The sequence below is a fragment of the Clinocottus analis genome, unplaced genomic scaffold (assembly GCF_023055335.1).
Source record: "Clinocottus analis isolate CAN_PGR_092001 unplaced genomic scaffold, fCliAna1.0.p SCAF_1, whole genome shotgun sequence".
In the NCBI taxonomy this organism is placed as follows: domain Eukaryota; kingdom Metazoa; phylum Chordata; class Actinopteri; order Perciformes; family Cottidae; genus Clinocottus; species Clinocottus analis.
This window is the reverse complement of record NW_027175820.1, coordinates 12055356-12068787: the sequence shown is the minus strand read 5'-3', so window position 1 is coordinate 12068787 and position 13432 is coordinate 12055356. Positions and strand designations below refer to the sequence as shown.

Genomic DNA, 13432 nt, shown 5'->3' with positions numbered 1-13432 from the left:
AGGTTTTGAAGAGGCTCCATTATATATCAAGTTAAAGGGGAAACTGAATACAGAGAGGATCAAACACAGTTTTATATATGTATTGTTTAAGGCTCCAACACACCCACAGTGGTGCCGGATATACTGACCGAACACTGCTGTTCCTGCGGTGGTGGGTTGTAGGCACCGGCTGCTGAGTTGTTGATGTATCCACAAACATGCTCTCGGGGTTTAAGTCCACTTCTGTGGGGCTCACCATGATCTTGGCTGCTGACAGCAAAGCTGTTTTCCCTTTGTTGTAGTTCTCCAGCACCTGTTCCAATCACAAAAGGTGTACAGACGCATGACTTTAGAGGCACAATGAGACCAAGAGAGGAGGATCGCTGTGCATTGAGAATCCACATGAACAGAATAACTGCATTTCGTTCAACTTAACTGCTGTAATGAAACAAGACATTTAAAAGATTTAGCTTGCATGCTGAGTTTTGCAGACAAATGAATTAGATCCATATTAATTATTAGATTGATGTATAATCTTCGAGACATTATTAGTTTGGAGATTAAAACCAACACACACACAGTCAGTTCTCCTAAATCTGTATTTCACAGTAGATATGAGTACACATTATTATGATGTTAAAAAAAGACACAGTTTAGTCCAGATAAATGTAAGTGTAATCTAATAGTGAGGCATCACCTCCTCCCTTCAACTGATAATATACTCCCACAATGGAGTCACGGTGTCTGAGCAAGAACTATGCAAGACCTACGTTCTGATAAATAGACAGTAAAACATGACACAACTGTATATGCAACTTCAAACACATACAGAAACACCCTGTCCCACAAAAATCTTAACGCTGTTAATAATGTGAGAAGAATAAATATTAACAACAAATCACATCAACACACGAGTACATATATTTGGTTAACTTTAATGAGTTTAAAGACTTGGTGGAAGCACATCGCGGTATAAAACAAGTGAACCAGTGATGACATGAAAACACATAAAAGAAACATACAATCCATGCAATAATGGATGATAAAATGGCAACATTAATGAAAATCAATGTAAACAAAGAACAACATAAAGGTAACTGAACACCATAAAGACAGAAGCACTTTAAGTAAAAAAAATGCCATTAAAACAAACATGTTCATAATGTTTGGGTTATGCAGATGGTTATGTATTACACAAAACATGTTACATGGGTTAGTGTGTCTGATGATACACAAGGACAAGATTTCTGTGAGTGATAATCTGCAGCAAGTATTTGGCACCAACAATTTTAAAAACATCACCTGCATTTGAAGCCACAATGACTGAACTAAGCATGAGACTGCAGCCGGAGTACCCAGAGACAGATATCTATACTTGAAGTTTTCCATTATGCAATAATGTACTGCAACCCTTACAGCCATAGACATACGTAATTTATGAAAGCAAAGTTTGACTTGGCATCATAAAATGCACGGTGGAGACATAAAAATACTGTTCCAGTTTTCAGTCTTGTTAATTAAAGCCCGCCACTGTACCAAGTCAATAGGAGAAAATTATGATATTTTTAAGATTCGTTGAGCCTCAATTTTACAGCGGAGGCGAGCAGATTACTTCATATTGACACATTTGTCCCCCCTTGTTACTCCATCTGCTGCTGATGAGTAATTGACAATTTCTTGAAGGGATTATTGAGGAAAGGCCAAGTATGTGCTTTCAAAATGCAACAAGGGAGAAGAGTAGAAGAGCTGCAGCGACTGAAAAACCCGGCCAAGAAGGAAGAAAGAGCAGTTAATGTGGAAGAAATTAGGTTACCATGGAAACTTTGTGCATATAAAGAAAACTTGTTAACTTGAGGAGCGGGGTAAGCAAGTTCATGCCACAGCACTTGAACAAATGTGAGGTAGCTGCGAGAGAAAAGGAAAAGAATGAAAGGTTGATATGAGGAAAGCTGCATGGGGAATCTCAATAACAAGGGAAAGAGTGCAGGTGGGTTTGCACTCATCATGCAGGGTTGTAAGAGGGTACTCGTGACTACAGTTTAAAGGGATTACATATTCTTGTACTGTTATATGCACCACATACCAGTGATGTAGTCATGGGGCTACTTCGTGATAACAGTTAACTCTTCACATTGCTGTCATGTACACACATGCTTCAGCTTGCTTTGTGACAGCATCTGGACTACTTGCCTGAACTTGTGGCACATAGTCTCCAGTTTTTATGTGCAAGGGGAAAGCGGAAAAGAAAGCCTCAAAGCCGCAAGAGATACAGTTATTTCCATCGATTAACTGTGATATCAGTTGAGCTGCTTTGCATCAGTCATTTGTGACTTTTTTCAGAGGAGGAACTAGCCGGCTCTCTCCACTTCATCTATGGTCACTTTATAAATATTTGAACCAGTCATTCAAGAAGGTGTTTCTCCAAGAACCAACACTAAACCCTGAGTTTTGACATCAGGAGGCAAAATGTTACACCTCATGGGCATCATGTCACATCATAAGTCTGGCAACAGTCACTAATAAAAGCAATACTCACAGTTTTCAAATGTTCTACAAGTAATTATTCTTTTTACAGATTTGACTAGAAGATTGTTAAACTTGTTGTGCTATTAAGCTGATGAAGGCCAAGTCTACTACTGTGACGTCATTAAGTCTATACAAGAGTGTCAGAAGGACTGTTCTGCACTTGTAAACTACAGACGTCATGTTTTTGCGACGAGCTATGCGTAATTACTATCCTGACAGGAGAATCTTCTATCCCAGCACAGTTAGACTCATCGGATAGGATTTCAGGAACAGAAGCAGCCATCACATCTACGCTCAGGTGAGAACCGGGCAGGTCGGATTGGGTTTGTGGTGGAATGCCTGAATAATCTCCAACTGAGAGGGCTTCGGAGTGAGATTTGGAAGGACTGTTTGACAGCGGAGGGGCAGACACTGTGACCGCCTCTGAGACAGAAGCGCAGTCTGACAGAGGAATAGGAGGGAGAACAGAGTCAGCATCTGAAAAAGAGGAAGAAGCAACGATAGATCGAGGGACGGAGACATCCTCAGTCCCTGTGAGGGAAGCAGTGAAAGACACATCTGTGTTGGCGGGAAAGGAGTAATCAGAGGGAAGAGGACTCGAGTTTATTTCAGTTTGGATTATAAACACAGTAGTATTGTTGGTGGGTTGATTGGCTTCCAGTCCTTCCGGTCCTGAGTTTTCCTGCTCAGACCCGAGACAAAATGGTTCCAGTACCTGCAGAAACACCAGAGGTATCATACTACAGACTAGGCACAACACGCACGCACGCACGCACGCACGCACGCACGCACGCACGCACGCACGCACGCACGCACGCACGCACGCACACGCACGCACACGCACACACACGCACACACATACACACACACACGGCTGAGCCACCAAAACCAAGTAAATAAACACAAATTTTCTCCCAACAGTGGATCGGTCACATGCAAACATACACGTCAATACCCGGTTATCAAAACAGATGTTCAATGCCCATGAAGATTACGCTAATAAAGATCACCATGAAACCAGAAGAGAGCAGCCCCCATGCTTTGAAACTGGAGGAAAAAAACAAGGTGAGGTGAGTTATTCGTTAGTGAAGGGTTGCATGCATACATTTACCACAAAGAATCAAACATCTCACAAAACCCTTCAAATTATGTTTTCTCTGAACACTTACAGGGCATAGAAAAGAGCGTTGCTTCTGTTATTGCAATGCTGTGGTTTGAGAAATGTATGTATGTATGTATGTATGTATGTATGTATGTATGTATGTATGTATGTATGTATGTATGTATGTATGTATGTATGTGGCTAGAGAACCACTGGATGTAGTTTTTAATTTAAGGAAAAAGCAGGGTGAAGTTTTTACCAAACATACGACATGGAACCATATTAAATTTCTAAAATGAATGTCCGATTAATGACTCCAAATGTTTGCAGTTCTCATACTACTCCAGTCGAACTCAGCCTCACGAGCTACTGGCATTTACTGCCGGCACAATTACCCTGTCAAATATGTAACTTTGTAAAACAATTATTAAATAATTAAAGAGGTTTTAATAAGTAAATAATATTTCAGCTAAAAAACAACACAAACTAATTTTCAGGTCTCTAGCTTTACTTAAAAAGTATAATTTAAAAAAGTGGTATCCCTCTTTATGAACAATCAATTAAAATATTTGTGAATGTATTTGAATATTTAAAGTTAAAGACGATTCTCACACACCCATCATCCACCAATTCAGGTATCCAGTGATGGAAATCATGACAAACAATTAAAATGAAATCCACCACCATTGTTAACACCCCCTACCGAATCCACCTGCATGCACTCTGATAAAACAGACCTTGTTTAGGCCCTCCATCACCATATGAGGCATGTGCTCATTAAGCATGGCAGGTGATATGATGACCTCATCGAAGGCCTTGTTGTCCCCCCACAGAGCCGAGTAGGTTGGCTCCTCCTGGCCACAACTACAGTGAACGAAAGAGTCTGTCAATCACGGTGAAGTACAAAGTGAACACACATGTTGATTCAGCAACAACCTGCCTCAGTATCCTTGTGGGAGAAGCATAATCCAAACCATGGCACCACTGGCTTGAATTTTATGTGACCGACTTTGGATATTAGCTCATATAAGAAACTAATAAAGACTTACAAGTTTGAGCAAAAAGCTCACTAGCTGCATGTGGCAAACTATAAAATAACTTAAAGTACAGCTAGAATAGAAAGAACAGGATGAGGAGTAAAGACGACTGAGAAAAACTAACTAGTAGCTTCATTGCAGTTTTTTATTTTTATTTTCTTATTCCATTATCAGATGAGGATAAACTGGCCAAATCACTTCCGCCCTGTGGTTTAATATGAGTTTGCAGAAGGTAGTTAATTGCTACTGATGGCCAGACACGCACACAGCTTCACTACAGTATCACTGCAGCAGCAGTAAAGCGCTGCAGGCCAGTGATCAGATTGTTGCACTATGGACTTCCTTTGAGTTAATTGGCTTCCAGTGGTGGTTTAAAAAGCAACCATCAGTGACCTTTGATTGTGTTATAGAAGCCACAAACACTTCAACCCATCGAGACACTGTTATCTAGCTCAACTTGAAGTGAATAAAGATAACAAGCTATTATTTTCCAGCTGTTAAACAACAGTTATTGTCATCCCACATCACTGAGAACTTAGAACAGAGAGAGGAGCAGGGCAGCACCAGGTGATAATCTGTAAATAAACACTGTTCCCAGTATACAATGTACACCTTGTCCCACTGAGCTGCCAGTTCTTTGTGTCACAGGTGTAAAACAATGTACGCTAAGATTGGCTTTGAGTGAACTGTGTCCACATAACAGTTATACAACCACTTCACCATTTGTGCGGTGGTGTTGTGTGGTTAAAGTGTATGTTTTGTACACAGGCAAGCTTTAAGGGACAATACCACTCAAGTGATGAATGATCTTGCTTATATCTTACGCAGGTAAACAGTGCCAGTAAATAACAACATTTGGGGGAGATTTAGCTGCCGTAATCTACAAACAATTTTCTCACCATGTCTCTGGCGGATGGTTGTGCACCACATGGATGATCCTGCCAGGAGGGTAGAGGGGGGTGGAGGCTGAAAGGGCAATGCTGAGGTCACTGGGGTGGAGCCACAGGCGACTGCTGGGGGGCGCCGCTGGCTGAGACGGAGGATCATCATCCTCTACTGGAAGCTCTGATTTGGGGATGCATTTGGTGCCTCCCACAATGATCCTCCACTGTTGCAAAGAAAAATGCACTTTACTTATGCAACATGTCCTCTGAATCTAAATATATATTCTGCACATTGTATGTGTTTCTGCAGCAGCCTCCTGGGGTTAACTCAATTAATCTTTAATTACAGCAGCGATACCAGGCCTGCAGTGCAGTGAGAGCTTGCAGTTTATTTTAATCAGCCTCTGTAAAACTTGGAAAATATTTCTGAAGTGTGACGCTACTGGGTTTATGTAGTTGGTTTAGATGGGTGAAAATGCAAATATGTTGTCAATCTGATGATCATTTTTATAATTTATTCGTATTTGTATGGTAGAGATATGTTTTTTGTCAATGGACCGCAGAGCATTGCCCCAAATTACTGCACAGGATGTTCTTGGCAAAACCAGATAGACGACTGTATTAGTTTCTTATTTTGTTCTTTTTGATGTTTAAATAGTACAGCAGGTCTACTAGTCCAGTGATTTTCAACCAGTGTGCCGTGAGAGATTGTCATGTGTGCCGTGGGAAAATGTCTTATTTCACTTAATAATTTTTAACAAATAATTTTCCATTGTTGAAATGTCTGCCTGAGCCTGCAAAATAGTGGCTGGCCTAGTAATTAAATACTTTTCCATGACAGTAGGTAGCACAATGATTACCTATCATATATGCTGTATTATGCAACAATGTGACATTTTGTTACTTTCTTGGGTTGTTGGTGTGCCGCGGAATTTATTTGTTGTAAAAAAACACTGTACTAGTCTATCTGCCTGTTTCCTTCTTAAGTGTCAAGAGGTCAAGTCACCTTTGGTTTGTTACTTTTCTGTAAGACTTCCAGAAGGTGGCGTCGGAAACCCTCCAGTTGTGACAAGCCGAGCCTACGAGAGACCAGCAGCAGATCTAATGTAGTAACACTGCAACAAAGTAAAATTAACCACAGTATACGGGACACAGAAGATATACCTTGGCACCAGATCTTTTCCTAATACCACAGATGTGACAAACTCTTTGGAGTACTCCATGGCATCCTCACTAGATAAATAAAAGAAAAAAACAGTGAAATTATGTAACGTGGACATGTGGAGAGAGTTATGATTGTGGCCTGAGAAGAAACAGTTCTCTGGACACATTTCTAGCTAACGCTGCAAACAAACATTTCTTTAAGTTATTTGATTAATGGAATACGACACAGTACAGGATTTTAAATCAAGTATTGAGGGAAAACATTTATCTGGCCATAAACACAAGAAGGCTAATAATGGGAGGCGAGTGCAGTTATACTCTGACTGATATAATACTGGAAATGAAACTACAGAAATAATAGACCCTCCTTTCCTATGTGTCACACCATGACAGGTCTAAACAACAGAAACTACACTTTCACACTTGATATTGCACGTGACCGGAAAGGCGCATGATCGATGCCTTGAAAATGTGCTTGAGCTTTGTTAAGTTTTGAATGAGCATGGACAACCAAAAAGACTGAAGACAAGAAAACAATATCATCACGTGAGCAATAGCTCTTGATTAATCGGGCCAAAACAAGTCAAGTCAATAACACAAGGGTAAAACAGCACAGTGCAAAACTGTTTCACAATAACAGATGTTGGTAAAAGAAAACCCACTTTTGCTTTCTTAGTTCATAATTGTCGGTAACTGGAAAAAGGTTTCCTGGTTTGATGACTCGAAGGTTGAAACTATCATCACTAATTCTGCTTACTGAACATCTGGTGGCTTGAAGGCCAGATGCTCTTGTAATCACTACTTCCTAGGCAGTGCACATCCATACACACTTAACAAACATGACAGCTATTTTCTTCACATACAATTAAGCCAAAGGAAACACTAAACAAATTATGTTGAAGCTGGATTTAGATCATTATCATACTCAAATCACCCGTGACACCTGAAAGCAAGCACCTTTGTTAGGATTTATTTTATTTCTTCCAAAGTTTTGGTAAAGTCTGACAGATTAACATCTTTCGACTTCAATAATAACACCAACCACTGCAGCATTTAGTCAAATCTTAGTACAGTCTCTCTTCCCCAAATTATATACAACCTCTAATCCATAAATTATTGTTAATGAGCTGTTGAAATAAATAAATGATCGATGAGGAGCATAATACAAAACTACAACGTCATTCCAGGGACCTTTTTGCAGGCCACAACCCCTCCTCTTTCTGGTATGAAACGGTCAAACTTGGGTTAAACGTGAGTGGGATTTACGCGCATCAACGTGGGATTCATCCATGAAAGTGGCAAACAGGCTTTTACTGGCTTCTTGCACAATGTAGACAAACTAAGCGACTGACCTTCTCTTGAATAGCCTTTTGTACGGCCTTGTAAACACACACAGATGGACTCACCTAAAAAGGCCACCAGGTGGGGAGTAAGAGTAGCAGTGAAGTGTGGGATACTGGGGTCTCAGCAGGAAGGAGAGGATAGCAGCAGTGCCTGCGCCAAGAGAATGGCCGACTATCACCAGCCCATAGTGCATGGTGCCCTTGTTCTGTGAGAGACAGCCAGAGTCATAACACTCACAAAAGAAACACTTTTATCACACATTGAAGATAATCACTGAAACAAACTGCCTCCACTGCGATTTGCAGACTGCTTTGTAGCATTAGCCAGGGTTAGTGTCCTGTTGCACGCAGAATACGACAGTTCAAAGTTGAATTTTTGGAAAATGTTCAATATTGACTGTGTTGTTTAGTATTATGTATACTGAGTTGTGTACCAAGTCTCTTCCGAAGGCTTGTGACAAGATCATTTCCTGCTCTAGTTTCTTCTTAATGTATTCTGCTGAGTAAACCATCCCCTGAGGAGTAGAAAGAAAGAGACAAACATATGGACAGGAAGTATGCGTTACTAATCTCTTATTCAAATATAAAAAGAAATTCTATTTTAAATTGACAACTGAAATGACATTTTGAGTCTGGAATAATGTTACTTGTTAAAAGTGTGCAATGGAGAACAGAAACGCAAAAAGGAAAAATCAATTTTTTGTAGTCTCTCGGACCTTGTGGCCGAGCCAGGTCCCGTGCTGCTCCTCTACGGGCAAACGCTCAGAATCCCCCGTCAGATCAGTCAAGGCATCCTGATACAGACGAGACAAATACAAAATTATTTTAAAAAAAGACAGCCAAAAGCAGAGAACAGTGACAAAGCTGAAACATGAGGTCTTAGACAGAGAAAGCAAAAATATAATCTTAGTAATTAAAGTGCACTTATCGCGCAAAGGAATTAAAAATGCCACGCATAATCTCCCTTGTAAATTGGAAAATGATTGGTTATACTATAGTCACTGTAGCAAGAGCTGTAAGACTACATATAATGATATATGATCATATAAGATACATACATCATTCTTACTTTATTGTTTTTTTCTCCAAGCAAGTCTTTTCTTTGCTCAACATTAAGTTTTAAATGTTACCTAATGTGTGGAGAACCACAGTCTTTGAAATGGTGTTTCCTATTTTGATGATGCGTGTCAGGAGTTTGATGTTAGCCCTCAGTGCTCAACACTTACTTAGATTTACATATTCAGAAATACCTCAGAAAATGCTTCTTGAATGTTTGTACTCTAGTTTTAACGCTACCCTACGACTTTCCACTGGCTGGGAGAAAAGCATCAGAGATCCATGGGATGAGAATCATGGCCTTTGTAATAAGGGCATGATAAGTCCTCAGCTGTTGGTTCAAGTCAGGTCTAAAAACACAACAGGAACGATCAAATACTAATGCAAAAAATAACAATAGGACATGTAGTTCTAAACGTGGACAGTCACGTTTCTCTATGCGTGAAGGGTGTAGGAGTTTGAGAACACTGCATATAGCTAAGAGGATTTCACCTGCTTGGGGGTGTTATGAGGTACATAAGAGAACAGGGAACACAAATGTTTAGAGACATCTGAAGATATATTACTATTAAAACTGGATACATAGATCAAATTCACCTTTGGCGATAGGGTTCCTCTGATACTGATGACAACCTTCTTTTTCGCATGATCCACTGCCACAAAAAACGGGGTCTCATAAACCTGTATGCAAGACAGAGTGGACAGACAACTGAGATGAGCGAGTGAGAGGAACCAGCAATAGGCAAAGTGACAGGGAAACAAATACTTGTCAGTTCTACTTCCATCCCAGCAAGCAGAGCAGTCCTTGTCATCCAATATTTCTCCACTTGCCACCGCACACACAAGTCATATAATTCAGTACCTGGCAGTAATACATCGATGGAAACTCAGCGCTAACCTCACCAAGAAAGGCTTTGTCTTAATAATCTTGCGGCTCAAGTGCTACTGAAAATACAATTAGTTAATTGAATATTGGATAAAATTAGGAAACAATTTCAACAACTATTTATATATTTTTCAACAGGCTTATGTGTAAATGATCTGTGTTAACTTTGGCTACTATATTTTCAAAGTTACTGGCATTTTTTTCTATATTCAAATCAGCTTGAGACATATTTTTGTACTTGACACCTTCATGCCAATTAGTTTAAGAAAGCCATTTTTCTCACCAACGTAATAGAGACAGCCCACAGCGAGTAAGAAAACAATTCATTGCTCCCCATTGACTTTTACTGCGGGAAGGTCCTTCCTTGTCAATTCTGTCTGCTAGAAAATAATAATAAATTGCCTTCACGCTTCCGTGTGGTTGAATGCACTCCTAACAGGGTAAAAAACCCAGAACTAAGTTTTTTTTTACTTTGCCAAATGAAAAACTGAGGATACAAGCAATAAAATGAGAGGCATGAGCAGAGAAAAAAAACTGTGGGATCCTGACTCTGTTTGTCTGAGGTTGTGTGCGATGAAAGCATTTTGCCCAAAAGACAGTTTTAGGCCAGCTATATTTCTGTAAGTTGAGCTGAAACCCTTTAATAGTACTGTTATAGTACAATGTTTTGTTTGCATGATGGGACATGCTCCCTGCAGCTTGCTAACAAGCATCATTTTAGTTCTGAAAATGGCCAGTAAGACAGCCACTGAGCATTTTGTTGTCATTAGTTGCATACTGTGGCGATTGTTTTCCGTTCTGAAGACTTTTTTTCAGAGCATGGGGCTTTGCGCTCTGTTGACCGGAAATAGGGATGCAGACGCTTTACTAGATACAGCTTTACAACAAACGAGCACGAGGCAACAACCAAGTACTGATCAGCAGGAAGTGAAAAGTGAAGATGAAAATGTTCGCCCCCTCATAGCATGGGAGAAATATCCCTCAAAATAGTTTCAACTGAAACATAATTTCAGAAAGTTAGATGTAACCTACTCAGTACACCGCTCGAAAGACAATGCACCCAAAAGCCTGCAAGATTACATCATCTGTTGAGAGCGGGAATGCAATCCCGAGGTCACCAAATTGGCCCCCCTTCACTCTTCGGCTGCACCTTAAGAATCTGTCCATGCCGGTCATAAACAGCCTTGGCGGAGTCCAACATTTACTGAGAACACACTTGACTTGCTGCCGAGAACGTGAACACATCAACTCAACTCCCCATATCTCAGCAACTAAACTGGTGAGTAAAGTGTTATCAAAACATTTACAAATGATGGCCAGAACTACAAAATGAAGCCACTAAATGATCAGACTGGCTGCTAGTTTGTGGATGTGCAGCAGTGCACAGTGGCCCTTTGTAATGTTTGTTTGACAAGATTACAGACTGGTTTGCTATCATAACATTGAATGTAGGGCTCTTTGTGCTAACGGCTTCAAAAGGGCCGACAGTAATTCACCTCAACAGTGTATTTTGAAAAAAGTATTACAATTGAAACAACAGCATGGACAAACACTGTTTCTCGTACTTCTCCACACAACCAATCCATTGTCTAATTTAGGAAGTGTAGGCCAAACACCTCTGACTGCTCGTCAGCCATTGTCGGATTACTCACAGCATCGTGGCAGGATGTGTAGACAATCTGAACCTGCTTGAGGTCCCTGTCCAGGAAGTGTCTCCGTATGGCCAGGACATTACAGCCGCAACAATTGTCCTCCTCCACCGTCACAGACTGAGACAACCGAGAGCCAGAAACCGAAGTACAGCTGGCGTGAGAGGGAAAGAGGGGAAAACAGGAGAACGTGAATACAAAAAAAAGATGAACACAAAAGAAAAACGTTAACAGGCAAGTTGACAGAGATATAATCAAGTATCCCAGTGTAGGCGATGTGCAAGGGAGAATGTGATTAATTCAGCAAATCGGCCTGTATCTGTGAGTGAGTCTAACTAGAGTGGTATTATCTCAGTGGATTACCACTTGGCAAGTGTTGACATATGTGAAATTTGATCTGCAATGAAGAGGCTCAAGAGACACAGAAGCCAAATAGATCAAAACTGTGCAGGTGTATGTGTCAACGCTTACGGGCAGGAGCTGGCAAGGCGGCACAGCCCACAGGCAGGCTTCCTCATAAGGTACATGGGCCAACCGTACGCAGCCAGGGCAAAGAGCATGTAATAACACACATCTTTGTACATGTTCATCTCGGTCTGGGAGAGGCAGACAGACACAGAAATCTTGAGATACTAAAATCATCATTTTAGATTACTACATACAACAATCTCACACACATACTATTTGCATTACAAAAAATTGCACACAACTGCAGAAAAACAAAATCAACAGGTGGCTCTGGTTTAGTACTACCGTTTTGTTTTTTATGAATGTTTTATATTTTTTAAACCAAGGATCTCTGGGACACCTAGTTTACGGCAATTATTGTTAAATCTACTTCCATCTTAATAATGACTTTGTTAGCCACAGCCCCCTGTTTGTGTTTTATTGTGTATTGTATACCATTTACATGACTTAAAGAAACTTAAATAGTTTACAAAAAAGGTAAGTAATACAAGAGTCTTTAAAATGCGCGTTGTATTTTTATGATGCAGTATTTCATTGTTTACCTGAACTCTAAAACATCCATCTATCTATTTATCAACTGCCCACTGTTCATGTGCTAAAAACACAAACTTCAATTTGTCAATTTGTCACACAGATATTAACTTACAGAGTTCTTAAGATCCAGGTATCGAGTATTACGAGTGACAGGCATTCCAGATAAGAAGGCTAAGATGTCATTGTTGGCCTTAGGGAGAGAAAACAGAATAGAAAGGTTGTTTTCATTTCAGGTCATGCCTACACAAGCGCAGAAATATGGACATTCATTTATTTTTATAGACGGTGATACCTGGTCCAGGATAGCAGATCTCTTAGACCTCTGCCTCTGGCGGAGAAGTACCAGGCCAGCAATAATATCGCTAGGCACAATGTCCAGGTCTCGGAAGAACTCTGCAAAAAGGCTGGCCACTTCTGAATATGCATCCTGGACAGGAGAGAAGCAGATGTTAAGACATGTGACGAAAAAGAAGATTGAACAACCGTTTAATTTAATCATGCAACCTATTAACGATCTGACCCTCTGCTTGTAGTAATTTTGTTTAGTTGGCTTATAGGAAACACAGCTTTAGCCAAAATAATACTTTGATTTTATAAAGCGCTTTTCCGAATACTCAAAGAAACTTTACATAGGAATCATTCACACAGTGATGAGAGGAGCTACCATGCAAGGTGCCACATCAGAACTATCTATCTTTTATTTACTGTAGTCGCAGCTATAGGAACAATTTAGGGTTATGTGTCTTGCTCAAGGACACATCGGCGTGGGATAACAGGGCCGGGGATCTAACCGCCGATTCTCTG

General features: G+C 40.3%; 1 protein-coding gene across 2 annotated transcripts in view; it reads right to left on the bottom strand.

Moving 5' to 3' along the window:
* Nucleotides 1–13432, bottom strand: part of dagla (diacylglycerol lipase, alpha) — a 28849-nt gene that overhangs the window by 2422 nt on the left and 12995 nt on the right. For both annotated transcript variants that reach the window (XM_068598947.1, XM_068599627.1), the window contains exons 7-19: nt 12921–13055; nt 12741–12818; nt 12098–12222; nt 11630–11780; nt 9689–9772; nt 8752–8829; nt 8470–8550; nt 8099–8241; nt 6693–6761; nt 6535–6607; nt 5544–5752; nt 4345–4471; nt 129–292 (exon numbers count right to left, since the gene is read on the bottom strand). In XM_068598947.1, coding sequence (XP_068455048.1) covers nt 129–292; nt 4345–4471; nt 5544–5752; nt 6535–6607; nt 6693–6761; nt 8099–8241; nt 8470–8550; nt 8752–8829; nt 9689–9772; nt 11630–11780; nt 12098–12222; nt 12741–12818; nt 12921–13055 — 1517 coding nt within the window. The remainder of the gene's footprint in view (nt 1–128; nt 293–4344; nt 4472–5543; nt 5753–6534; nt 6608–6692; nt 6762–8098; nt 8242–8469; nt 8551–8751; nt 8830–9688; nt 9773–11629; nt 11781–12097; nt 12223–12740; nt 12819–12920; nt 13056–13432) is intronic.